This window comes from Chanos chanos, chromosome 3, assembly GCF_902362185.1.
Source record: "Chanos chanos chromosome 3, fChaCha1.1, whole genome shotgun sequence".
Classification (NCBI taxonomy): Eukaryota; Metazoa; Chordata; class Actinopteri; order Gonorynchiformes; family Chanidae; genus Chanos; species Chanos chanos.
The window spans coordinates 26668324-26693714 of record NC_044497.1 but is presented as its reverse complement, the minus strand read 5'-3'; the positions used below and the strand labels follow the sequence as shown (position 1 = coordinate 26693714).

The window sequence follows — 25391 nt, the reverse complement described above, 5'->3', positions numbered from 1 at the left end:
AGATGTGGAGGATGTTGAACCTGTTAATGTAGGCAACAATGTGACGTTTTAACTTTTTATTTTTCTACCCTTGAATTAAGCTTTGGAAGCTGTACCGTAAGCAGCTTCCTCTTAGATATATTTAGATGAGTTTCCTGGTTGTCTACATGTGTAATATGTAGCTTTGTTTTCTTGAGTGTAGGGCACTGTCTTTTTAAGGAAGTACTTTATTGTCCACGACATGATGGATCGTCATCTGTTAAATGCGTTAAAGCTCTTATCAAGGGCAATTCATTTAAATAAGTAAGTAAAATGAGGCTTAATCCCTTTCGTTTTGGTAAAACGACTTTCACACGCTGAGGTGTCGTCACAGCCTGCAAACTCCCAGGGTAAATTTTTGGGGCAAATGTCAGTGTGTTATTTGCCTGTTGTTAGTGGAATGGTAAGAATGGAGTGCCACTCTACGCCTTACATTGTTCTACCTTGACTACGTCAGGTCGGTCAATGCGTGTGGCAGGGTAAACCTGTTCTGTCATTTTTCAGAATTTATTTCCACATGACACGTCACGTTCTGTACTCCAGGATTTTTTTTTAAATTACTAAGAAATATTTTAGCATAGATTTCATTTGTGGTAATAATGTAAAATGTACGGAGCAAATGTCGCACAAGTGATTAGAATTATGATACTTTTACAAATGATGTTTTTCCTGTCCCTTCCTCTCTGTCTTTTTATACAATAGATTTCATCAATATACGGTCAACTAAAATGTTGTAATTTGCAATTAAACGTATTATGGGTTTAGAAATGTAAGAGTAGTCTTATCAATAATAAATGGAGTTATTTTTTTAGGTGCACAGTAGAATGAATTATGCAGCTCAGCCACTTGAAGAGAGTATGTAAATATTTTTGTTGTTATTTGCTTTTGTCCACGGGGTTTTGCTTACAGAATAACCATTGAGTCACTGAGGAAAGTGTCGTTGTAGCCGCCAGCTCAAGTCCGTGGTTTGGCTGTTTAGCAAGCTAGCCCTTGATTGGGACTGTCAGTGTTACAGTGTTTATGCAAAGCGCCTGCTGTCACTCATTAAACTCAGTGGGAGTTTCAGCTGCAGCTCAGCATTGAGTAAACCACCTGTTGCCACGTGGAATCCAGGAGGGCAGGATCAGGTGCGGAGAGGTGTTTTGTATTGAGGTGAGAGGTGTGTTACCTCCTGCTCTGGTCTACGTGTGAGACTGTGCCCTACAATCTCCCTTTGCGGATGATCAGAGACAGTCAGGATGTGGGCGTGTCCACTGAAGGAGGGTGTCTGTCGTGTTTGTGGATGGCATTGTAAATAGGTGGAGAAAGACAGAATTTGGATTGGACACTCCAGGGTACTTAAGAGGCTATAATAGTTTGGTAATGCGAAAGTTGTTTTTCTCTGCTTCTGAATGGCTTTAACTTTCAGCTTTTGTTCCTGCAGTTAGCTGTGTTGGAGAATCTTCTGACACAATGCGCCTATTGCTTAGGCGCCGCATGTCACCACTGAAACTGGTTCTACTGGGTGGCGCACTTTTCCTGATGGCTCTGGTGGTGCTTCAGAAGGATGTGGGCAGCGTGGGATCACAGGAACCCTTCCTGAGTGAACTCCTCGCCAAGAGGCATAAGGTGGCGGACATGGTGCGAGATGTGGTCAATAATATGGGCTTTCAGATCGGGGCTCCCCAGCGTCCCTCCGAACAGCCGCAGCCCACCATCGACAAAAGCTGTCCCCCGGGCTTTTACACCCAGTCTGAGCTCAAACCACTGATTCAGAGGCCAGTGGAGGACCCTTACGGCCCGGGAGCTGAAGGCAGGGCTTTTCAGCAGGACCATCTCTCTCCGGCGGAGGAGAAAGAGAAGGAGGAGGGTATGACCAGGCACTGTTTCAACCAGTATGCCAGCGATCGCATCTCCCTGCATCGCAGCCTTGGAGATGACACTAGGCCACCGGAGTAAGAAAGACTTCTTTGTTTTGTCCACTGTTAGATACACAGACAGTATACAAACCACTCTCTGAATAATCCAGAGACCATAATCAGTATCTGTAATAAAAAGTGCGTATTTTTTAGGAGAACGTGAGTATTTGAAAGTGCTTCTCTCTGTCATAAAAGACAGTTTAGCCTACTTAAACACTTAAAAGTTCTGTGTGCATTTTTGTTGACTTAGGCTGTGGTGTAGGTCACATGAGCACTGGCCAAACCATTGCCTTGATAATAATCTTCACTGTGCGGAGGAATGACTCTCAGTCAAACAACTTGTTGAAGACATTACTTTTAGCCGGAAGTCTGTTCCATATCTTTTGAATAGAGAACACTTTTCTTTATTGACCTAATTGCAATCCACAGCCTGTATTGCGGCTGTTTTTAATGAATGACTTGTCTACGATTGCACACTCAAATGTAGGGAAAAACTGGGGCAAATTTTTGTATAGTATAGTTTACAGTATATGTATCCAGATATTGTAAAATATTATATGATATCTAAAATATTTCCACCCAATTCACATCTTTATTAAAACAACCACTAATCCTTCCATACAGTTGTGATTATAACTGACAAAGTCCCCGTCGTGTTATGTAAGACACATTTGTACTACACCTTGTAATTTTAGGTGTGTTGACCGCAAGTTCCGTCGCTGTCCGCCCCTCCCCACTACCAGTGTGATCATTGTCTTCCACAACGAGGCATGGTCCACATTGCTGCGTACAGTCTACAGCGTCCTGCACACAGCGCCAGCTGCCTTCCTTAAAGAAATCATTTTGGTGGATGACGCCAGCACCGCAGGTGGGAACAAGCTTTTATCAGTCATGCTGATAAAACTTCAGTGACAGATTGGACTCTAGAGCAGGATCCTCATCCTGATTGTCCCTTTATTACTACAGTGTCTCTGCTCCTTTGACAAACATTTCCACCTTAAAAAAAACAAAACAAAAAAAAAAAACGCCACGTCTTGTCACTAATGTTTGCATGGCCCGTGTTGGCAAGGCCGTGGGTGACATGTTAAGATTTTGTTAAATATTTCCAAGTATTAAATTGTTTTTATGGGTTGTTTTTTTGGCTTGGAGCATGTTTAAGTAATTGAATGAAGGGCACTGATCACTGTAGTGTGTAAAATATGTAGATTTTTGGGGATTATTTTTGGTGGTGGAGCTCGTTCAGGAAACGGCTGAGGTTATGGTAAAACTGTGTACGCCTCGGCAGGAAATGTCTAGGCTGGCTACAGAGACTCAAGCATGAATAACGATTATGAATTTATTGTTATCTCTCTCAGTGGTTTCATTTGGTGTCTTTCTTTGGGGCACCCTGTTCTTTTTTTAAAAAATATTATAGTTTTGTCACCAAGGTGTCTAACGGTGTGAAACTTGTGGTCGCAGCAAATATCAGACAACAGTCTCTAAGTCTTTGTAAACAAGACTGAACAAAAACAAGAATAGAGCTTTAGGTGTTGAAAGGTTTAGGTGCAGCTCTTATATGGGGCAGTTAATGATAAATACAGAACATTGCAGTAGCTGAATCTTAGACTTTGTATTTCAGCACTTCTTTTTTGTTTTTTGGCATATTTTATAGGCACTTTTTTTTCATTTTCTAGAGTAGGGGCAGTTTTTTACCGTTCTGTTGTGGACTCATGCAGTTCACTCATGCTTTTGCAGATCACCTCCAGGGGCGTCTGGATGAGTATGTGAAGCAGCTGAAGGTGGTGCGGGTGCTACGTCAGCCAGAGAGGAAGGGCCTCATCACAGCCAGGCTCCTGGGGGCCAGTCACGCCACAGGGGAGATACTCACCTTCCTGGATGCCCACTGTAAGAACTTCATCCTTCCTCTCTGACAGCTTTTATCAGGCTGCAGCTGTGCTTAGGGATGTGTTATACAGTTAAAAAAAAAAACCCCACATTGGGTTATTTGCTACATATTGTGATTACAGTCTGCAGTACGACAGAACTCGTATGTGAAAACACCATATTTCTATATGATGTGGTTCAGTAATGGCCTCTTTTGTAAAGCATTTGTAATCTAGCAGACTGTGCTACTGTTTTAAATGGAGAAAGAAATCTGTTGTTTTGCTATAATAGGCAGTAACAGCACCAAAGCCAGTTCTTCATAATGTCAATTTACAGTAGTGACCTTTTATTAATGTTACTGACGGTTCAAGCAACTAATTAGTTAGCCTACTCTTCGTTACTTCCTGAACTCACATTGCTGCCCCGGTCAGTTAGGGTTCTTAATTAAGGAGAATGCTTGTGACTGGTTGATTGTTGTGAACCTTTGCAGTATATCTCCTAAACTTCTTCTTTTTTTTTTTAATATATAACGTATGGACTGGTACACGAATGATGAATAATGAAATGAAAATGACATATTGTTTGACACAGTGACTGCGACGGTGTGAATATCATTGGGAAAAGAATTTGTCATAGAATAGTTCCGTTCTATAATCTTATCAGGGTTCCATGTTCAGTTTATAGTTCTAGAACCTGCTCCTCTGGTTCCTTACACACAAACAGGAATAACTGCTTCTCTTTCTTTTAGATGAACCCTCTTTTTCCTGGTTAGAAAAAGATGACTGTTCTTTACGGTCATTTAAATGTGTGAGTGTTCAGTTCAACAGAGAGCTCACGTCTCTTTTTTTTTTTCCCCATTCTTCCTCCTAGGCGAGTGTTTCCATGGCTGGCTCGAACCCCTGCTTGCTCGGATCGTGGAGGAGCCCAAAGCAGTGGTGAGCCCTGACATCACCACCATTGACCTGAACACCTTCCAGTTTAACAAGCCCATGGCAACAGCCCGTGCTCACAACAGGGGAAACTTTGACTGGAGCCTCACCTTTGGCTGGGAGGCCATTCCTGACTATGAGAATGCCAAACGCAAGGATGAGACCTATCCAGTCAAGTGAGTCTCAGATCCAGTCCTCTGCACTTGGACCCAACCCTAATCCCTAAGACAGCACCTGATATGTGTGTGTGTGTGTGGTTTTTTTTTTTTTCTTTCATGTCTCGTTTAGCAGCTTTCCTCCCATGTATTGGGGTTTGTGCCACCCCTACAGAGCTTCACAGGAGTCTACTTCAGAAGCGATCATGAAAACTTTCACAATGACTGAGATTTTTTACATTTTAGCTAAAATAACTTTATGGAAAGTTTGCTCTCCAGGAGGAAGAATACTTGACGTATTTGAAGTTATGTCACAGATTTGACCTACTCTGAGGACCTTTTTTTCTTTCTTTTTTTTTTTTTTTTTTTTGAGGTGTACATGCGGGGATCCTGTTTTATTGAGAATTTGAGAACGTGTCGATTTTACGACACAGGGCATTAGAAAATTTCAGATTATGAGATGTGTACTGATTCTCTCAACAAATCTGTGTTTGTCAGAATAAATTTCACTCTTACTGTTATCACGTCTTGTAGCTTGATTATCCTCTGTTTATGTTTTTGTGCTGCAGAACTCCAACATTTGCTGGCGGCCTGTTCTCCATTTCCAAGGCTTACTTTGAGGAAATTGGCACATATGATGATAAGATGGAGATCTGGGGTGGGGAGAATGTTGAGATGTCCTTCAGGGTTAGTTTGATTTTCTCTAAGCAAATTTAATTCACATTATCAAAATCTACAAGCAGATTCATCTTTTATCTACTTCGGCTATATGCAATACACTTGTAAAGATTAGATTTAAAATTAAAGATTAAAAATGCACCATCAGAACATTCTGGTTGATTTTTTTTTGGTTGACTCAGGTGTGGCAGTGTGGTGGACAGCTGGAGATCATTCCATGTTCGGTGGTTGGTCACGTCTTCCGCACCAAGAGCCCTCACACCTTCCCCAAAGGCACGGAGGTCATTACTCGCAACCAAGTACGTCTGGCAGAGGTCTGGATGGATGACTACAAACACATCTACTACCGACGTAACCAGAATGCTGCCAAAATGGCCAGAGAGGTATAAAATGTTTTCCAAAGTAGACACGTGAAACTTAGCATGGGTCAGCTTTGGTTTGAACTTAAATGATTTTGTGTTCGCGTCTTCATTTAAGAGTGACTAAGAGTTTGTTTGTATTAAAACAGTAAAATTTCCATCCTCTTTCCCTGTGGCCGCCATAGAACAACTATGGGGATATTTCAGAGCGATTGAAGCTTCGAGAGAGTTTACATTGCAAGAACTTCTCCTGGTATCTGAATAATGTCTATCCAGAGGCCTTTGTCCCAGATCTAACCCCTGTGAAATTTGGAGCAGTAAGTTCACAGACTTTATCTCACACAAATCTAATAAGACTCCTTTTTTCCTTGATCACATAGAACGTTCCATGAGAATAATGATGCTGAATCTGGTTCTTCTTGCTCTCCGTAGATCAAGAACTCTGGATCACAGAGCTGTTTGGATGTAGGAGAAAACAATAATGGAGGAAAGCCAATGATAATGTACATATGCCACAACATGGGTGGAAACCAGGTACAGCAGCACTTTCACGCCAATGATCGTTTTCCACCTTCCCTAATTAAGAGTGCTCATAGTTCATAGTCATTTTCTTTTCCTTTTTGTTTAATAGATATTTAGTGAGGTTTGAATTAAGGTTGAGAACAGTGTCGTCATTTCTCTTTTCCAGTATTTTGAGTACACGACGCATCAAGAGTTACGGCACAACATTGGGAAGCAGCTGTGCCTCCATGCACACCCAGAGCCACGCCCTGTGACGATAGAACTGTGTCAGCTGAAGGGCCGGGGGACCAGGGTAGCTCCTGAACAACAGTGGATATTTACAGAGGTAACAGCCACCTCACACCGTGTCCTCATTCAGTTGGTGTTAGCTAACCCACATCCCAAAAGCCAATGTTAACAGGGGCTTCGTCTGGGCTTTTGTCAGACGAGGGGAATGATGGATTGTTGCATATTCATGGCCCTGTTAAGAACGGGTCTGTCTAAATTTCACGTGCTGACATTTTTGTTTTTCTTGCGGTTTGTTTTTAGGAGCAGCTTTTAAAGAACCCAGCTTCTGGAAAGTGCCTTAGTCATAGGGGAGACCAGCTGATCTTAACTCAGTGCATCGCTGCTGATCTGCACCAACACTGGTCCTTCAGTTGACCCACCTTACCCAAAGTGCAATGAGGATCACTCCTCAGAGACTGCAGATGGACAGGAAGCACAAACTCAAGCCAACACCCAGGATTTACAGAGCACTGGAAGTTACTGATGGCTTGAAGGAATTCTTGGCGAGACCGTGTTCACTCCGTGTGTCCAAATGTGGGACTTCCATAAGTCCTAGGCCATAGTAACCAGTCTGACAGAGACTCAGGGAAGAGATGTAGAGGTGTTTGGCCTTCTCCAAGCAGTGTGTAAATTGAACCATCAGGTAGCAGTGTTGTTATACTGGTGGATTCTGAGGGTATGATCCTACCATCTGTGCAGTTTTTTTACATGTCTGTTTTATTTATATTTTAAGATTATTAAATGAAAAAAATGTATATTTTTGTGAATTAGTGTAACAATGCCAACCAAAAAGCTCACATTTTCAGGAAATAAATCATTGCACATGTTACAAGAAGAAGTGGTATACTATCTAAGGCGTTATCACTAGACGGTACAAACGACCATAAGCAGCGATTGGTTTGGGCTGTATGTGGACTGTTCGGAGGGAGGTCCCTGCAGAAGACCCAGTCATCAGTAGAAGAGATGTAACTGCACATTCCGTGACATGTTTAGTCATATATTGGAATGATAAACTTAGATGGCAATTGTTTTGCACAAAAAGTATGATGTCTTCACGTTTCCGGTGCCTCTTAGTGGAAAAATGACAAGACACAAGGTCGGACTGTATAATCCATATAGCCACTTGATATAATTCACGGATCACGGACTTTTCTGGATACCCAAATATTAGACCAACTAAAATACTCCTTTTGGACACTGTATGCCCGATATTAAAGCAATTCTGAACATACAGGCCTATGCATTTACGAACATAATCAAATATGGTTGCTCGAGCCGCTCTGAGCAATGTCATTTTACTCCTATTTAAAGGCTCAGCCCTAAGGTTGTATGAAACTGAGTTCAAAGTGCAACATACACGTTTCCACCTTGGCGTTAATAAACTACCTTAACATGTGAGGAGTGGCCAACTTAAGTGGCTCAAGTTGATGAAAATATGAGGGTGCGTCAACATGAAAGGCCACAGTGCTAACAGTAGCCGGTTTCCCCGGTTAAAATCACTGCCACGTCTGCGCTGGAGATCGGCGTTACTCAAAAGCATTTTAGTTCTGTTCTCCGTGATGTGAGAAATTCGGTCTTAAAAGTGTCATTCGGTGTAATTCGTAATAATCGAATTTCGTGAATCGGCCGCTGGTGTTCATGTATTCTCCCTTTAAAAAACAAACAAACTAAAAATCAGTTGGAAAAATTAAGATATTAAAAATGTTCTTCTTTATTCATTTTGGGGCCGGTTGCCAAGAATCGCGATATGGTAACGACTTTCAGCTGAACTGAGAACAGGCTATCGAATTTCTGGATACTTTTGAAGGCTGTTGCCCTGTCTAATTACATCTGATGCACACTGTATGTCCCCTTGGAAAAACTATACCTTCTACGCTTTACGAACGTGGGTCTACTAGAGCGAGAAGCCGTGCCATGAAACTGTGTACGGCAGGTGGAGTGTCAACACCCTCTCATGCTGTGAGAAAGCACACGTGGCCTACACACTCACTCACTCTCACACACGCACATGCACACGAAGTCTGTGCGGCAAAGACCGAGGTGTTCTTTTACAATCTTTAACAATAGATGGCAGTCTTTTCTATTTATGCACGTTAGACTGACAGAAAGACAAACCCTTGCAGCATAGGCTATTGTAGTGTTGGTAAGTTAGAAATTGAGCCATAAATGTTAGCGATAAGATTTATTTATTTCCTGAATGTTGTCTAATCGATTACATAAACGTACATGTATAAAACACTTTATGGTGTTACTTTGTGCGGCATAAACTTTTTAAATCGAACGATTATGATAACCAAATAGCAATCATCAAAACAATGAGGTAAGACTAAGCACATCTGAAATTTCATATTAATATATGTTATGTCTATGTGCATCTTAAGAAACTGTAAGAAATGAAGTTATTTAAAATATGCCTAGAAACGCGTTTTACTTGAAAACCACGTTTAACAACCCCAAAAGAGGAGATGAATATACAAACTTTGTTCACGTGGGTATAAAAACAATAAAGATTGTGCTTTGACCTCTTATTACGCAGTACAGAAGTTGGTGTAACGTCACATTTTCCAGAGGCGACTACATGGTGGTCCTGAAAAGTTATAATCAGGTGACTTTTCACTAGATGTTCCCCAAGATAGCTGACAAGAAAAAAGACCACCGTTCACACGGATAATACGGCCACTCGTTTTGCATGCCAAGCTGTAGCGTTGCTGAATTTGCCTCGACGCTTTTTGTTGTTGCTGTTTTGTTTGTTTTCGTTTTTTGTTCTTTGGATGCTTTTCTAGCAATCAAATTGTGCGCTTACGTCGCAATGCTATTTTTTCTCGCTAAGGTTGTTTAAGCCTTAAAGTCAGTTTGCTACCATTAAGTTGCCAGTCTTCCGCGAAGGATACTGTTTTTTGTTTGTCCCCAGGTTTGCTTTGCTAAGGATTTCCACTGTTAAATACGCATATTAGTCCGGATTCACTCAAAAACTTTAGAGCACAAGTGTTACACAGACCTCGGCCAGGCTGGGCATCGCATTTCTAACGGGATCCTGTGGAATGCAATGCTTAGATCGCTGATTTTCATCTAACGTAGAAGGAGGCTAGTTGCTGGATATAGTAAAAGTACGTTTTTACTCGCCTGATATCTGCTTTACATTTAAAACTACTTTATTTTTTAGTATTTGACAGTGGAATTTGGTCTTGAATAATAATCTCCTGTCAGCACCGAGGAATAGAGGATGAGTTCGCCCTCACTGTCTCGTTCTGAGGTATTCGTTCAACTCAGAAAGGAGCTGTTCAACGACGATGAATTTTGCCATATTACCCATATCTTCATCGTTATGGGTGCTTCAGTAAGTAAAGTTCCTAACTGCCTCTTTCAAGTCTCATCTGTATATCAGCATATATGGATTGAATGCAAACTACTTGAATTTGAGCCGTACGGAAAAAACGCAGACTAGAAGACCTGATGTAACCTAATCTCAGTCGTGAAATTTGCATAAACTCTCCATTATACATATTGAGTTTTCGCCCAATCAGTGCAACGTTGAAGTCAGTGCAGGTTAAACTATGTGGGTACAGCTAGTTAAACTGAGTTTCAGTGGCTTTTGGAAAGGGAACAATCTGATAGTACGTATCTCAAGTCCATTGAATTAAATAGAGAGACGGTAGGAGTTTTCGCTCTGCCTCTACCCTGTCTTCCCTGAGGACACAAAGGAGGAAATTTAATAAGAACTCATCAGGACACTGTGACAGATTATCCGGTCATCATTTTATGATTGCTGTTCGCATCGTTTGCATAATAGGTATTCGCGTTGTCTTTAAAATTAGGCTGAATTCTAATGCATCATTTTACTATTTTCCATTTCGTTGCTCTGCTGTCTTGGGCGTGTTGGCAAGCCTCAAAGCTAGCTTGTAAACACACACGATTTGCCTGCACTGTTTCAGCATGAGGTTACCTAGTGAGAAACAGAGGCTCCGTTTTGCGGAATTTTGCAGAGTCATAGTGTTCGGTTTGCGGCAGTTAAGACTAAGTCATGCCTTTATTTCTCAATACTGTCTCACCGCCCCACTGTTGCACTTACTGGGGGCCCAAACTAACCACTCCGTTAAACTGTTACCATGTATTGCAGAGCAAAAATGCTTCGGAAGTTTTGTACTATTAACTTGACCTGCGACACGTCTTCACAGCTGTCACAGCGGAGGTTGCGCAACTTGCTCCTCCGTCATGCCTCAAAGCAGAAAACAACCAAGTAGTAGGACATGGTGTTATGTTTTACAAATTTGACAAGTTCTGCTTTGCGCTTAGTTGTTTTTAATCTTTCTGACAGTGATTAAACCGTTATTTATTTAGTTAATTAATCAGTTAATAGGCTAGTTAATTATTTATGACAACTGATATTATTTAATCCTTGTAGCAACAGAATACACTTTCAATTGGGAAAATATTCGCTATTAGTAATATTACCCATTCATACTCCCCATATTCACTCTGAATGAGATTTCACTTTTAAACATTTATAATAGGTGAACACTGTTCATTTCTTTTCAGGGTGACTTGGCTAAAAAGAAGATTTACCCTACACTTTGGTGAGTCCCTTGCTCTGTGTGTGTGTGTGTGTGTGTGTGTGTGTGTTTGTTTGCATGTTTGCTCACTCTTTGACTCTGTTCTGGGTTTCTGCAGGTGGTTGTATAAAGATGGACTCTTACCAGAGGAGACGTTCTTTGTGGGCTTTGCTCGATCCAGCCTGACTGTAGAGGACATCCGCACAACCTGCTTACCTTACATGAAGGTGCCTGCAATAGGAGTCTCAGAAAAGTCAGATGGATGCTCTCTTCTGAATATGAAACCAGTTCAACTTTATAGGACAAATCCAGCACTGATTAAGCTTTTTAATTACTCCCATTTCAGTTGATTTTCTTGACTTGAAAATACAGTAGTGCCATGAAAAACATTGTTTGTGTGTGTGTGTGTGTTGTGTGTGGTTGTGTGCATTTGTGCGTGTGTGTATGTGTGTGTGTGTGTGTTTGTGTGGTGTTGTGCATGTGATTGCACATACCTGTGCATTTGAGCATGTATGTGCGTGTCTGTGTGTACATGTGTGTGTGCGTTGTGTTGTGTGTGTATTTAGGTAAAGGAGAGCGAGAGCGAGAGTCTGCGGTTGTTCTTTAGTAAGAACTCGTATGTGAGGGGTAGCTATAGCGACGGAGAGTCCTTCTCTCGTCTGCATGCCCACCTCAGCTCTCTGTCTGATGGAGCTGAGGCAAACTGCCTCTTCTACCTCGCCCTGCCACCCAGCGTCTACCGCGACGTCACCAAGAACATACATCAACACTGCATGAGCAACAAGTGAGTGCTTATTACATGACATCAGTGTGGTACTACATGTCATAATGGAGAAATGGAGATCAGACAGGAATGTTTTTGTTTGTTTAAGTTTTGCATGCAGGAATCTTTTTTTTTTTTTAAATGCCCTCACTGAACTGTTGAGCAAAAACAAGTTATGGAAAATTTGCCACTGTATAGCATTCATACGTGAACTGTTTTTTGGGTTTGGTTGTTTTCGTGTTGTTTCGTTTTATTAAAAATATGTGTGGGTGTGTTTGTGCATGTTTGTCGTAACTTGTTTTCAGGGGCTGGAAGAGAGTGATAGTGGAGAAGCCTTTCGGCCGAGATCTTCAGAGCTCCCAGGAGCTGTCTGTCCACCTGTCCTCCCTCTTCAGTGAAAATCAGATCTATCGCATAGACCACTACCTGGGCAAGGAGATGGTTCAAAACCTAATGGTGCTCAGGTGTGGCCAACTCTCCTTCCTCTCTGAGGTTATTTTGCTAACCCAGCCCTAAAAGCTCATTTGGTTTTTAATTTGCTTCACTGACAGGTTTGGGAACAGAATATTTGGTCCGATATGGAACAGGGACAGTGTGGCATGTGTGGTGCTGACGTTTAAGGAGCCCTTTGGCACTCAGGGCCGTGGAGGGTATTTTGACGACTTTGGCATCATCCGGTAAAAGAAAGAGTCTCCTGTCAGTCTGTCAGTTATTAATGTTAGACGTAATCACCCTGTGGCCTGGGGCTGTTTCTCTCCCACCTCACAGTTTCCTCCTGCCCACCCCTCCATCTTTTGATTTAGTGACGTCATGCAGAATCATCTGCTCCAGATGCTCTGCTTGGTTGCCATGGAGAAGCCCGCTTCCACCAGCTCTGATGATGTCAGAGATGAGAAGGTATCAGGATGTGTCAGAATCAAATGCCATGTCAATCCAGTCACTGACACTTCTGAGAGCTTAACATTGGGGCAGATATCTGACAGACCTGTGGGAGTAGTTTGTTTGTTTGTTTGTTTTGTGTCCAATAGGTCAAAGTGCTGAAGTGTATAGAACCTGTGAGTCTGTCTGATGTGGTGCTGGGACAGTACGTTGGGGACCCTGAGGGGACAGGTGATGCTAAGCTGGGTTACGTGGATGACCCCACTGTCCCTAAAGACTCCCGCACGGCCACCTTCGCCACTGCAGTGCTTTACGTTCACAATGAAAGATGGGATGGTAAGCCTGGCCATGCCTCATTCCCTTTGTCTTCTCCCACTTCTTCTCCATCTCTGGCACCTAGACCTTGTCATTATTATATTGCCATGAACATCTTTACAATTAATTCATCACCCGTCCAGGATCAGTTAAGGAAACTTGGACTGATAAAGTAATAAAGTAAGTAATAAATGAGGATAATTTAATTCTAAGTGTGTCTAACGTGTTAATACCTCCATGGTGTTTCACTGATCAGGCTGTGATTGCAGCGTAGGGAAACAGGGAAGCACAGCTTTTCACTGTGGGAACGTAAGGCTTGTATCTTTCAGTGGAGATGACGTCTCTCCATGCCTCCTCCTGTTTGCAGGTGTTCCGTTCGTCTTGCGTTGCGGTAAAGCACTGAACGAGCGTAAGGCAGAGGTGCGTCTTCAGTTCGTGGATGTGCCAGGAGACATCTTCGGCGGGCAGTGCCAGAGGAACGAGCTGGTGGTGCGGGTACAGCCGGACGAAGCCATTTACGCCAAGATGATGAGCAAAAAACCTGGCGTGTTCTTCAGCCCCCAGGAGACAGAACTGGACCTGACCTACCGCAGCAGATACCGGGTCCGAACCACAGACCTGACCCAATTATGACAGAGCAAGGAACACACTCAGGGACATTGTAATACTGCTTGACACAGATATCACGAGAAAGCTGACCCTTCTAGTTAAATATTAGCTTATATTTTCCAGTATAATGAAGGATCAGTGAAAGATTTACGGAAAAATGTGTATGTATTGGCCACAGGCTGTTGAACACAGTGCTAGTGAACCATTAGTGGTTGTGTGACTAACCACTGTGGCTTAACCACTGATTTCTCCTCAGGACGTGAAGCTCCCTGATGCCTACGAGCGTCTCATCTTGGACGTTTTCTGTGGCAACCAGATGCATTTCGTTCGCAGGTTTGTCCCCCGCTTCATTTGCTTTCACACAAGCGTTCATCAGGCATCATTAAGCCAAACCTGTTTGTTTGTATGTTGTTGTTTTTTTTTATTTTCCCAGTGATGAGCTGAGGGAAGCTTGGAGGATCTTTACCCCTCTCCTCCATCAGATTGAAGGAGAGAAGATGGCCCCTATCCCCTATACTTATGGAAGGTACGTCCTGTAACAAAATGGTTATTGTTCATGTTAGCACCCATGACAAACGTCTACTGCAAACCAGTAGTGCTGTATGGTGTACATGGCAGGCTTTAGAGTCAACTGCTCTGAGAATTGTAAGAAAAAAAGGCAACTCATTTACTCAAATTCACAAAATTTACATGTTGTCAGAGTTAGCCTAGGCATGTTTATCTGCCAGGTACAGTGCTGCTCCACGTTACTCCTTAATCGACAAATTTCCAACCTTTCTCTCTCTCCTTCCCTCTCCCCGTCTAAGTCGGGGTCCAGCTGAGGCCGACGAGCTGTTGAAGAGGGTGGGGTTCCGTTACGAAGGCACTTACAAGTGGGTCAACCCTCACACATACGTAGAGCCTGCTTTGGACCGGCTTTGCCTTAATCACTGAGAAATCAACCCCTCCCTAAACACTGAGCAGTAGGCCTCACTACTGCACTTTTAATTTCACAGAAAAGAGCTTTACAGCTATGGTCTCCTTCTATAGAACCATGTACTGATAACAGAAACAGTACATGGAAAGGGACAATGACAATCATTAGATGCAATGTGTGAGACAGAAGATCAATAGAAGAGCATTGTGGAGAGCTCATGATGCAAGTCAGTTATGTGGTTTTTCACAGTATGCTGTTGATTATAGTGATTTAACTTCTTCTCCCTCCCACTAATTACAAACAGATGATTATTTTCCATAACAACATTCCTTTTCAGTGATTCAATTTTGAACATTCAACTATAATGGAAAAATCTTTCTTGTTTTTGTCATTTTTTAAATTGATTGTTAAAGACCAAATCATGACAGATACCTGTTTGTGCTGCTGTTCCTGAGATGATGCATGAATGGTGAGAGTAAGAATGTTCTGGAAGTGGAGTGGTTACATGTGAATGTCATCCCTCCTCTGTTACGTACACTACATTGTCATTGTAGAAAGACATATTCAGTCTCTCAACAAAAAGAGCTAGATATTCCTGTTTCTTTTGTTATATATTTTTTTCAGAGACTTTTTTCATGTGTCCTTACTGAACATCTTCCATAACAGGTTTCTCCGGAGGATAGTTAACAGCTTCCTCTGGGTTTTTAGCTTGTCTTATAAAAGCAGAGAAACAGATGAGTGAATATAGGGTTTCTAATATCCATTTTAATATGGAAAAGATGTGTGTTTGTAGTCAGGAATAAAGGGATAGTTTAATAGGACTTAATGATGTCAGTGTATCATTCACTGCTGTGAATGCTCCTAAACTGAGCAGTGGCATATGGTTTCATGATGTACTGCAGTTATAACCAGGAAAGTATCCCAGAAAGCAGGTTTAGTGAAAACTCAGAGTTAGTTGATTCAGAGTAAGTAGTAATCCTCCTAACAGCAGAGCTCTGTGGCTTCATTTTCCTAGAAAAACAAAGTCATAGGGCTCTTCTATTAGGAGATTTACTACTTGCTCTGAGTTAACTAACTCTGAGTTTTCACTAAACCTGCTTTCTGGAATACCCCCCAGGAGTCTTTGAGTGTTCGTTTACAAACACTGATGTTTGTGTGTAAACATGGAAAGCTATAGTGGCTCTAACACTGAGACAAAACAGAATACGCTGACATTATAGGTCCCATTAGAAATGGGATATGTGTGTGCGTGTGTGTGTGTGTGTGTGTGTGTGTGCATGTGCGTGGCCTGTCTGAATCGGGGTGGAAGAGTCACACACAACAGAATAAACTATGTTGCGTCAAGAATCGAGTGAGGTCTATCTAAAGACAGGTAAGGAGGTCCTTCTTATAATCTATAAAATCCCAGGCTTTGGCAACAACTGCCCCCCCCCTCCATTACTAATCAATACACATCCAACCGTTTGTCCCGACTGCATTCCTGACCTCTCCCTCTCTTGTCTGTGCACATTCCTGTCAATCAACACATCCTAGAAAATGCTGAACTCACTGCCAACAAACTGGTCATTCTTCGTGTTTGTTGTAAATTTGTTTCCAGGTACATGCCCTAGCTGTGGGACTCGCGTCTCTCCACACACACACACTGAACAGTCGAGCTACTGGGAAGATAAACTTGATGTCACACGACGCACTTTGGCTAACTTGGCTTGAATGTGAGGTTAACGGTTGAGTTACATTCATTCTCGAGTCTCTTTAAAGATTTTCTTCCCCAGTCCTAATAAAAAATAAAAGTTGTTTTTTTTTTTTTTTACCTTGAAATCAAATTGATGTTTTGACGTCTCATGTCAAAGAACTGAAGAGATACTACCACGGTTTTTATCATAGTGAACAAAGGAATTTCAGGTGACTTTGCCCTGTTGTGACAAAATAGCTTCCGAGAATAAATGTTTATACGATAAGAAATTGTTTTAGAAATTTTAAAAGGGAAAGCAATGCTCACACTGGTATTTTAGAGATATCAGATTCAACACTTGTGAAAACAGGTTTCTTTTTCATTAAAACATAAGCCACGAGACTATTTGAGAAGTGATAATCACATTTTGCAGGATGATAATCACAGAATAGGAAGAGATAACATAGTGTTTAATATCACTGCTCTGTTTGCTTCAGTCCACAGCAAAAAAAAATACAATTATTAAATTCTTCTCAGAGGTATTCATAATTTGCATGTGATTTTAATAAAGTTTTTGAGTCATGTTCCCCTTATGTTTAGTTTTTAAATAGTGAACAAAAAATACTAGCACAATAGAGTCCAATGTTGATATATCTTACACATTTCTGTGTAAAAAACAAAAAATTAGAAGACATTTCTTAACTAATTGAAATCCTTAGGTATCCCTTTGACAGGACAGAGAGGTGAAATAAAAGGTCCAAGATGAAGCTCATACATTCACACACACATTTGAAAAACATTTCTGTCCACTTTCACCCACGACATACATAATAATGACCTTTTCCCCACCAGTAACACCAGTCCATGAACATCATGCGAGCTGGGCCAGTAGATGGTTCAGTTGTGTAGAGAACACCTCGCTTTGCAGTTTCTGTTGCCCTCGTGGCATGTCCAGGGTACCGCCCCATCCTCTATGCCTCTGGCAAAAAGCCTCACCAACTGGCCATGCACTCTGTCAATCAAACCAAAACCGCATGAGGACCAAACCAGAAGAATTCAGCAGCAGAAAATGTTACAACTCCAATACCAGATCTCTTTCACAGCTTTGAAAGCCATTGTATCAGCATCAGGTAGATACATTTGGGACTGAAATAAAGGAGTTTAACATGGTCACACATTTGTAAACCGTCTGAAGTCTGATTAAAGTAGAAACAATTTGTAAAATTGCCCCTTTACCTGCACGAAATCTCAGTCTGTGGAAGAATCTCCCCGTCACAGTTCCACACCGACACTGATGGAGGTTTGGAGCAGCACGGCCCGCAGAGGAAAACCTTCTTTCTCTTCTTACTGTTTGCCGTCTCTCTGCCTTTAACCCACTCTGCCAAGTGCTGCTGTGAGATGCTCTTTCTGTTGTCGATATTGTGACTGAAGTGTTTCTCAGGATCTTCTGGCCCTTCCTCTGTGTTGCTCTGTCGACCTCTCTCCTCCTCGTGGTCATCTTCTTCCTCCTCCACTTCTCCAGGTGGAAGAGAGAATCGGACGGCTTTGACGCGGTGAACCTCCACAAAGGGCAGGTCAAACTGATGCAGTAGACAGCGAAAGGTCACTGAGCTGTGTTGATCTATAGCTGATGAATCACGTTGCCTTTAGCATCTCTATGTTCCAGCATGTTTACTAATGGTCCAATATAGTTAGCTGAGTGGCTGTCCTAACAACAGAGACGACTTGTGTCTGTCTTGGCCTACCAAATTTTGAGATGCTCTAAACAAGATATTCAACACGGAGTCACCCTTGGAGAGGGCTTCTGCTTATCATTTGGGTCAGTAATACCAACAAAATGATTTAGATGGGCTGTTATTAAGTTATTATTTCTCTTTAGTGTGTCACAGAGTCAATCCTGTAGAAGAAGCAAGCCTAAAATATCTATCATATTTCTTTTTTAATTCAGGTAAGAATAGTGATTATATCCATTGATGTTGACATGTACCAGCAGTGTGTCAGTGTGTGTGAGAATGCCCTACCTGATCCTGAGTAGTGGTGTGTCTGTGCAGGTAGGTAAGGAAGCCCAGGGGGTTTGTGTCTCGCACCAGGATGAGGTCTCCTGTCCCATCAGCTAAATGGGCCGACGGGGAGAGACCCTTTGGGCTGCGAGGACAGGAGCTGGACATACAGGTAAGGGAGACACACCTGAACCTGCCCTCCACCCTCACCCACTCACCTGAGGACAAAGAGAGCATTGTATGCTTATGGCAAAATGCTTAAACAACCAATTTTTAGTTCTGACAGTGACTATCAAAGCAGTCCCCAAACACACTTCTCAAAAATGTCACATTTTCACATACATGAGTACAACACCTGGCTAAAGTTCTTTTACAAATATTTAACCTGACACAGGAGGTTTCCCCTCTCTCAGTGGAGCTTTGTTAACAAGGATGGCCAAAATAAGAGCATCCACATGCAGTGGGCCCTGAATCAAGTCAAAGGCTGTGGAATGGTTACGGTTACAGTGAAAAAGTGTAGAATGGTTACGGTTACAGTGGAAAGTGTAGAATGGTTACGGTTACAGTGAAAAAGTGTAGAATGGTTACGGTTACAGTGAAAAAGTGTGGAATGGTTACGATTACAGTGAAAAAGTGTAGAATGGTTATGATTACAGTGAAAAAGTGTAGAATGGTTACGGTTACAGCGGAAAGTGTAGAATGGTTATGGTTACAGTGAAAAAGTGTAAAATGGTTATGGTTACAGTGGAACGTGTACAATGGTTATGGTTACAGTGGATAGTGTGGAATGTGATGGTTACAGTGAAAAAGTGTGGGATGGTTTTCTTGGAGTGGTGGTCTTACCCTCTGACTCACTGCTGTACTGGCTGAGCTTCGAGCTGTAGAGTGAACTGGTGTCTGAATGGGGAAACAGTCTCTCTGTGCTCTCAGCACACACATGACACCTGCAGGTCACACACCACACACATGCATTAAGAACACCATGTTAACACCAAAACTCTCACATGTGTACTCAAAAGAGCCATGTGCCCACAATGAGCTGAAAACAAAAATTCAGTGTGGTAAACACAAAGGGCATTTGGGAGATGCTCCGTTTTAAAATGTCAAAGAGCATTGAACATCCAACATAAACAAATTCAAATTTTACTAAAGTCATACAATAACACACTACAACTGCTTTCATCAAAACCATATGGCTTTATAACAGCTGAATTTCTGTTAACCCGAATGGATGCTTGGTAAACCTATCCAACCAGCACTTGCTCCTTTACACAACAATGTGTGTTCAAATCTTAGTGAAGCCTCTTATGACAAGCAGTAACTAACTAGTAGGTCAGAGGCTTCTCTCCTTTCTGCTGGATCATGTTGCTGGGGTTGCCATAGCAACAGATTTCCTTAAGGATCAGACAACAGGGACATCTCAATTGCAGAAAGTGTCTACAGGGTATATGGGCCATCTGCAGTGGTGGCCTGGTGATGTAACTGCCAAAGAACATGTTCTCCCTAGAGGCTCTACCAGTGTTTCCATTTACCAAACACATAACATGACATCTAGGTCATAGCCATTTTTTTTTAAGCCAGATGAGACGCTGTATAAAACAAAACAAAAGAAAAACCAAACCAAACATAAGGGAGGAGTCTGTGATACCCTGAGAGGCAGCGGCTGTTGTCTCGGGGGCTGGAACGCTGAGGATCAGCGGGAAGATATTCCACTATTCCCGGATAACTCCGGTTACACAGATACATCAGGCAGCCTGCGAAACGGAACAAACGGATTGAGAACACGAACGCAGGTCTGGAGAGGAACCAAAAAAAAAATTCATGCTCTTCTCCCGAAATGAAGATACCTGAATAGTCATATCTGACTGGCCCCATCCAGCGGTGCCGCTCGCTCTCCGCCAGTACGTCGCCGTAGAAACCATAACCCACCAGGGAGACGGAGTAGCGCACCAGCATGGAGTGATGATGGACTGAACACACGTCCAAAGGCTGAGAATCCCCTAAGGTAGGAGAGGAAGAGGCAAAATATGAATACTCGTATTAGGGATTATATCAAGTATCTCCTCTCAGGCAATGAGGTGTTAAGTCAACAACCAGATCAAAATCCACAAACATCGACAGCCAGTCATACAGAACGTGTCAACCACTTTCAGCTCAGACAATATTATGCTTGGAGAGATTTACCGATTATAATATGTAGGGTTGAAGTAACTGGGTCGTTTATGCCAACTGTGGCAAAGCATACACAGTCTGTGGAGCCTGAAACAAAGCATGAAAACACCAGTGTAAAAATCAAATGCAAATCTGCTGAATTATTTACTAAATATTGTCTGTAAATGGGAAATCCCATAAGGCATTGCTCGTGCACTGTGTATCACATGGGAATATTGTGTGTGTGTGTGTGTGTGGGAATAGCCTTACAAAACATTTAAAAAAATATGGTGAATGCATCAATACCACCACTCCCTTCCTCCTCACACAAATCTGACAGCTGCTCTAATCCATCATACCTGCTGGAATAATACCAATATGAAGGTCACATGGCTGCAACACAGCGTTCGGGTCATGTTCTGATATGCCCGCCTCCTGTTGTGTTCGTCCAATCACGCCATGCAGCAGTTCGCTAAACATTCCATCTCCGCCCACGCAAATCACCCTATGGAGAACAAAGAACCAACATTTACGTCAGTTTCTGAACTTTAGAGTGTCAGCTCTGGCCCCGTCAGAAGATTTTAATTCATGGCAGACAACAGTTCCGAAGACTGGACTAAATATAGGCATTCAATTCTAGGGTTACATGTTGAACTATTTCTGAGAACCTTGAACAATAAACTAACTAATAAAGGATTGATCTCAGGTAACATACATCAGTACATTGATTCAGTGTGAGGCTGTTGTAGGCTAGCTTTCTTTCTCTCTCTCTCTGTCTCTTTCTAGGAGCCAGTTTTTTATGTCCCTTACCCATCAAAGCCAGTGAGGTCTTTCTTCAGGATATGGTCTCTCGCCTGGTGTGCGCGGTCCGTAACTAGCAACAAAAATCATATATTTTTTATGTTAAGGATTAAGGATTAAAGAAACACCCTTGAGAACGATACAAGAAAATTCCATCAGCCGTTCAAAAGTCTGAGTTACAGAGGACACATTCTTTGCTTTATCAGCTGATTAAACATTCATTAGTTCCTGACTCATTGTGTTTACATACTGATTCACCCCTTTGTGTAACATAAAGCTTGATGGCTTTCTTGATTCCACTTTTGTCTAATTCCATTTTTAGATCAGTTCAGCTCCTGGACTTTGATTAAGATCTATGGAAAAAAAAGACTGCCATGTGCAAGACGGACTATGTAAAGCTCATGCGCGCGCGCACACACACACACACACACACACACACACACACACAGAGCATCAAGTGAGCGAGTGCTGAAACCCAGCGATGAAGGACACTGGAGAAGAGGGCCATGTTACAGGATCAGCATTAGTGTCTCGCTGTCTCACCTACAACATGAGAGCTGATGCCAGCCAGCTCAAACAGAGGAGCCACCAAGGAGTGATAGATCTGTTTCCCTCTCTTCTTTCCCCCATAGGGATTAATGAAGACCAACAACCTGTGAGGCCGAGAGGGGCCTGCCAGAGGCCGAAGACGATGACGGAGATGGAAAAGTGAGAGGAGAGAGAGAGAGAGAGAATGTATCTTGTAATAAACAAACAAACAAACAAATAAATAAATATTGTAAACAAGTATCTGACGGCCTGTGCCTATTGATATGGGGTTTTTGTTTGTTTCTCTGTTTTCCATGGTTTTGCTTACTGTGGGTTTTGAGAGCTGTTCTCAGTTGTCCTACCCACTGGTCTCGGAGGTCACGGCTGGGACAGCAGAACTGGGTCCGGCCCAGGCTCCATGATGTACACTGCCCCCTGCTTCTGATATTGCGTTTTACATAAAACACTGAAGAGCGGAGAACAAAGGGGAAAAAAAGAGAAAACTTTACACAAAACACACTAGCAGTCATCTTATCAATGACTTCACAAGAAAGGTAACACCTGCCTTATCAGGTTTTCTCATCACAGATACCAATCTCCCTAAAAATAGCATAAACTACAACACTGGTTATGACTACAGCAGAATCATTTTAATCTATGCCATCAGTTTACTTACGTGACATGTGTTTGTTCTTTTCTTTGCACTGATGTCATTTACTTTGAACATGGTGACTATTTAAAACTCACGTGTGAAATCTCGGTCTGTGTCCTCCACTCTCTTTTGGGGTTGAATGTCCACTTGACCCTCCTCCACAGCAATCACCTCTGACACAGGCACTGAAACTGTGAGCACAAAACACACCATTTTCATATATATAGACATTACTTATACAGCTTTACATTAAACACTCAGCATTAGGGGTGGGAGGTGAGGGGGTGCCGACAATTGCGGGGTTTTTTTCCCAAGCACAAAATTCGTATGCCTTTTTTGAAGGGAAGAAGGGCTTTGTTTGTCTTCTATATGACGGAGGCTAGTTTTCGATGCCCTCCTAAAGCACCCAAACAAGGTCACTTCAAATGTCTGCGAGAATGTCGTCATTTAGATCATCTCTAAAACTTAAATGTGTTCCCATTCGGTAATTGTAGCTAAACCGTGGTTTTACGTGATATGAAGTCAAGTTAAACGTTGGTGACTAAAAAAACCTTAAAATAAAATTTAAAAATAAAATAAAACGAGGTTATTCATCATTGACCTGGTCAAACGCTTTTCCAACAGTCAATGATGCTCATAGTGGTAGGTACGTCAGTATATATCTGCACACATGGATGAAACAACATGGATGAACTACAGTTTATGAAGTTCATATTTACACTCACGATCAAGAGAAAAAAAAAAAACCTTTCGGAGGGCAAACGAGTTCCCAACGACACAGTCAATCGTAACAGTGTCTGAAATGAACATACCCGTCTTCCTGTCTCTGTTTTTCTTGTCGACTTCAGTCCAGCTGAAATACCATCCGCTCAGCAGTGCCCGGTACCGTTTGTTTTGGATCCATAGGCTCGACTCTACTCTGACTGCATCAGTTTCCATATCACTGGTCATACGCTTGATGTTATTAAACTAAACGTTAATGAGTGCGGGGGTAATTAAATTTTAGACAACTGAAATGTTAACGTGTTTACCTTTCGATGGTATTGCGGCACAGTCATTGGTCATCCAGTCAGAGACTAATTGATTTATCGTGGGAAAACACGCGAAACTCGCTCAAAGTTTGTAGTTTGAACGAGCTCACAGTTTTGGAGTTTTGTTTTTGCACGCTCACCTTGAAGTCATTTATCAGCGGAACCAAAGTAATGCCAAGTCTTCTCACAATATGAATAGTCTGAAACACCTTCTTTTCAGATCGAGCTTTGATTCGGTTATCAAGTTCGATTTAAACTCCTGAATAAATTACCTAAACAAAGCATGATCGGATAAATTACACTTAAACTCAGCGCGTATGCATTCTAGTTGCAATTACCTATATCGTTGTCGGCTGAAATTTCCGACGCGAGCATACTAAAACACGCAGTCTTCCAGTACAAGTCAGTCCATCAGTACGCCAGAGCATGTCACAGGGTTTAAAAGTGTACGAATAGGCTTGACCGTCAAAGACTAAACGATTGGGCTTCAGCGTATGTTGTCTTCCCAGCTTCTGAGTAAGGTTCCTTTCAATGCTGATTAAGAGTTAAACTAAAATAGGATGAAGTCAGACACGATAGAAAGTCCATATATGGTTTTCCATTCTCACTCCCGGACTACCTGCTCTCTATCTTCTGTCCTACTTTCTGGCTGTCGACAGGCATCACTGCCTAAAACATTTCTTTTCCGTATTTCCGCCAGGTTGCGCACCTGTCCTACAATATTAACATATTGGACTCTCATTGGACGTTTAGCATTCGCATAAACTTGGCGGTCGGATTAAGAGCTGTGAAGGTCATTTGACGTAAATTGAAACAGTAGACAAGGATACCAGGCCTTTACCAAAGCAATTCTTTGCATACTACATTATGAGACAATGTGTGGAAAAATGAGCTAAATGTTCTTTTCTGTCATCGTGGCTCTTTCTTTCTCAGTCTTTTTTCTTTCTTTTTTTAAGATGTTGTATACTTTATAAATTAGAGAAAAGCTACGTTTGAAGTCTGGGCTATATCTTAACGTTTGAGTGAACAGTTCACAGGTCAGTGCACATTCTACCACTCTGCTGGAGGCAAATCTGTCATGTTGTTTGTTATCACTATCAATTTATGTGCACTAGAGTCAGGGCAAAGACTCACTCACTGAACTGACTGAGGTCATACACAGTCTTTGTGTAAAAATATACTGAAATAAATGCATTTGAGTCAAATCCTTTCTTTACTGAGAACCAAAATATAAGGTATGTCTGTTGTGCATGATTGCAAGCCCTGCTTAACAGCATTGTATACTCTTTGCTCATCCTCTGTGCTTTTCACTGCCATAAACAGAGGAAACCAGATTTTCCTGATAAGCAGCTAAACCTGAGTGGGTGGAAAACAAACCGGCAGCTTACAACAGTTGACTCAATGTAACCACCTTGAATATTTGATGAAGTATTTGATCAGCAATTAAGAAGACAGAGCAGTCGCTATATTATTCTGAGCAGCTGATCATTATTTTATATATATATGGATATGTATATATGTATATTACTTTAACAGACATATTAGATGCAATTTGTAATGGCTTTCATTTTGATTCTGAAATTAGTGAGTGATAATGCTTACGAAGATGGGAGATGTCAAAATATGACAGTTTCCTTCAAACATTGTTCTTATAAAGTTGAATGGAATATCAACAATTTAAAATAGCTGTGGCAAACAAATGATAAACAATTAACATATGAGAGATTTCTGCTTGGTTTCCTACAGCTTACATGTTACAAGTCATACTGATTAATACAATTACCCTAAACATTCACCAGATGTATAATGTGTGTGTAATCTGTCAAATAGTTCTG

The 25391-nt window shown here is 41.8% G+C and overlaps 3 protein-coding genes across 3 annotated transcripts; 2 read left to right on the top strand and 1 right to left on the bottom strand.

The window, feature by feature from the left end:
• Window positions 1–1470: 1470 nt before the first annotated feature.
• On the top strand, window positions 1471–7064 carry galnt6 (UDP-N-acetyl-alpha-D-galactosamine:polypeptide N-acetylgalactosaminyltransferase 6 (GalNAc-T6)). Its single transcript, XM_030769794.1, has 10 exons — window positions 1471–1952; window positions 2612–2784; window positions 3651–3800; window positions 4650–4884; window positions 5433–5550; window positions 5724–5924; window positions 6086–6217; window positions 6333–6434; window positions 6589–6747; window positions 6951–7064. The coding sequence occupies exons 1-10, from the start codon at window positions 1471–1473 to the stop codon at window positions 7062–7064; spliced, it is 1866 nt and encodes a 621-aa protein (XP_030625654.1).
• An 887-nt stretch (window positions 7065–7951) lies between these two features.
• On the top strand, window positions 7952–14738 carry LOC115806828 (glucose-6-phosphate 1-dehydrogenase-like). The gene is made up of 13 exons (XM_030767688.1): window positions 7952–7978; window positions 9910–10026; window positions 11226–11263; window positions 11358–11466; window positions 11806–12023; window positions 12308–12466; window positions 12554–12679; window positions 12806–12899; window positions 13031–13217; window positions 13564–13799; window positions 14062–14138; window positions 14239–14331; window positions 14612–14738. Exons 1-13 carry the CDS (start codon window positions 7952–7954, stop codon window positions 14736–14738), a joined length of 1608 nt encoding a protein of 535 aa, XP_030623548.1.
• A 2552-nt stretch (window positions 14739–17290) lies between these two features.
• LOC115807707 (ceramide kinase) lies at window positions 17291–23476 on the bottom strand. The gene is made up of 13 exons (XM_030768820.1): window positions 23338–23476; window positions 22621–22716; window positions 22202–22339; window positions 21889–22017; window positions 21355–21418; window positions 20904–21049; window positions 20578–20652; window positions 20241–20393; window positions 20042–20147; window positions 19237–19337; window positions 18415–18611; window positions 17630–17973; window positions 17291–17405 (listed from the first exon to the last, which is right to left on the bottom strand). Exons 1-13 carry the CDS (start codon window positions 23474–23476, stop codon window positions 17291–17293), a joined length of 1803 nt encoding a protein of 600 aa, XP_030624680.1.
• Between the last annotated feature and the right edge of the window lie 1915 nt (window positions 23477–25391).

Excerpts from the sequence above, each read along its gene's own strand:
- LOC115807707 (XM_030768820.1), bottom strand. The coding sequence starts at position 23,476 with ATGACCAGTGATATGGAAACTGATGCAGTCAGAGTAGAGTCGAGCCTA. Across the intron at positions 21,419-21,888 it reads CATCAGCTCTCATGTTGTAG|TTACGGACCGCGCACACCAG; the intron begins GTGAGACAGCGA and ends TTTTGTTGCTAG. Across the intron at positions 20,394-20,577 it reads AACCCTACATATTATAATCG|GGGATTCTCAGCCTTTGGAC; the intron begins GTAAATCTCTCC and ends CTCCTACCTTAG.
- LOC115806828 (XM_030767688.1), top strand. The coding sequence starts at position 7,952 with ATGGTTGCTCGAGCCGCTCTGAGCAAT. Across the intron at positions 11,467-11,805 it reads CCTGCTTACCTTACATGAAG|GTAAAGGAGAGCGAGAGCGA; the intron begins GTGCCTGCAATA and ends GTGTGTATTTAG. Across the intron at positions 14,332-14,611 it reads ATCCCCTATACTTATGGAAG|TCGGGGTCCAGCTGAGGCCG; the intron begins GTACGTCCTGTA and ends TCCCCGTCTAAG.
- galnt6 (XM_030769794.1), top strand. The coding sequence starts at position 1,471 with ATGCGCCTATTGCTTAGGCGCCGCATGTCACCACTGAAACTGGTTCTA. Across the intron at positions 4,885-5,432 it reads GATGAGACCTATCCAGTCAA|AACTCCAACATTTGCTGGCG; the intron begins GTGAGTCTCAGA and ends TTTGTGCTGCAG. Across the intron at positions 6,748-6,950 it reads AACAGTGGATATTTACAGAG|GAGCAGCTTTTAAAGAACCC; the intron begins GTAACAGCCACC and ends GTTTGTTTTTAG.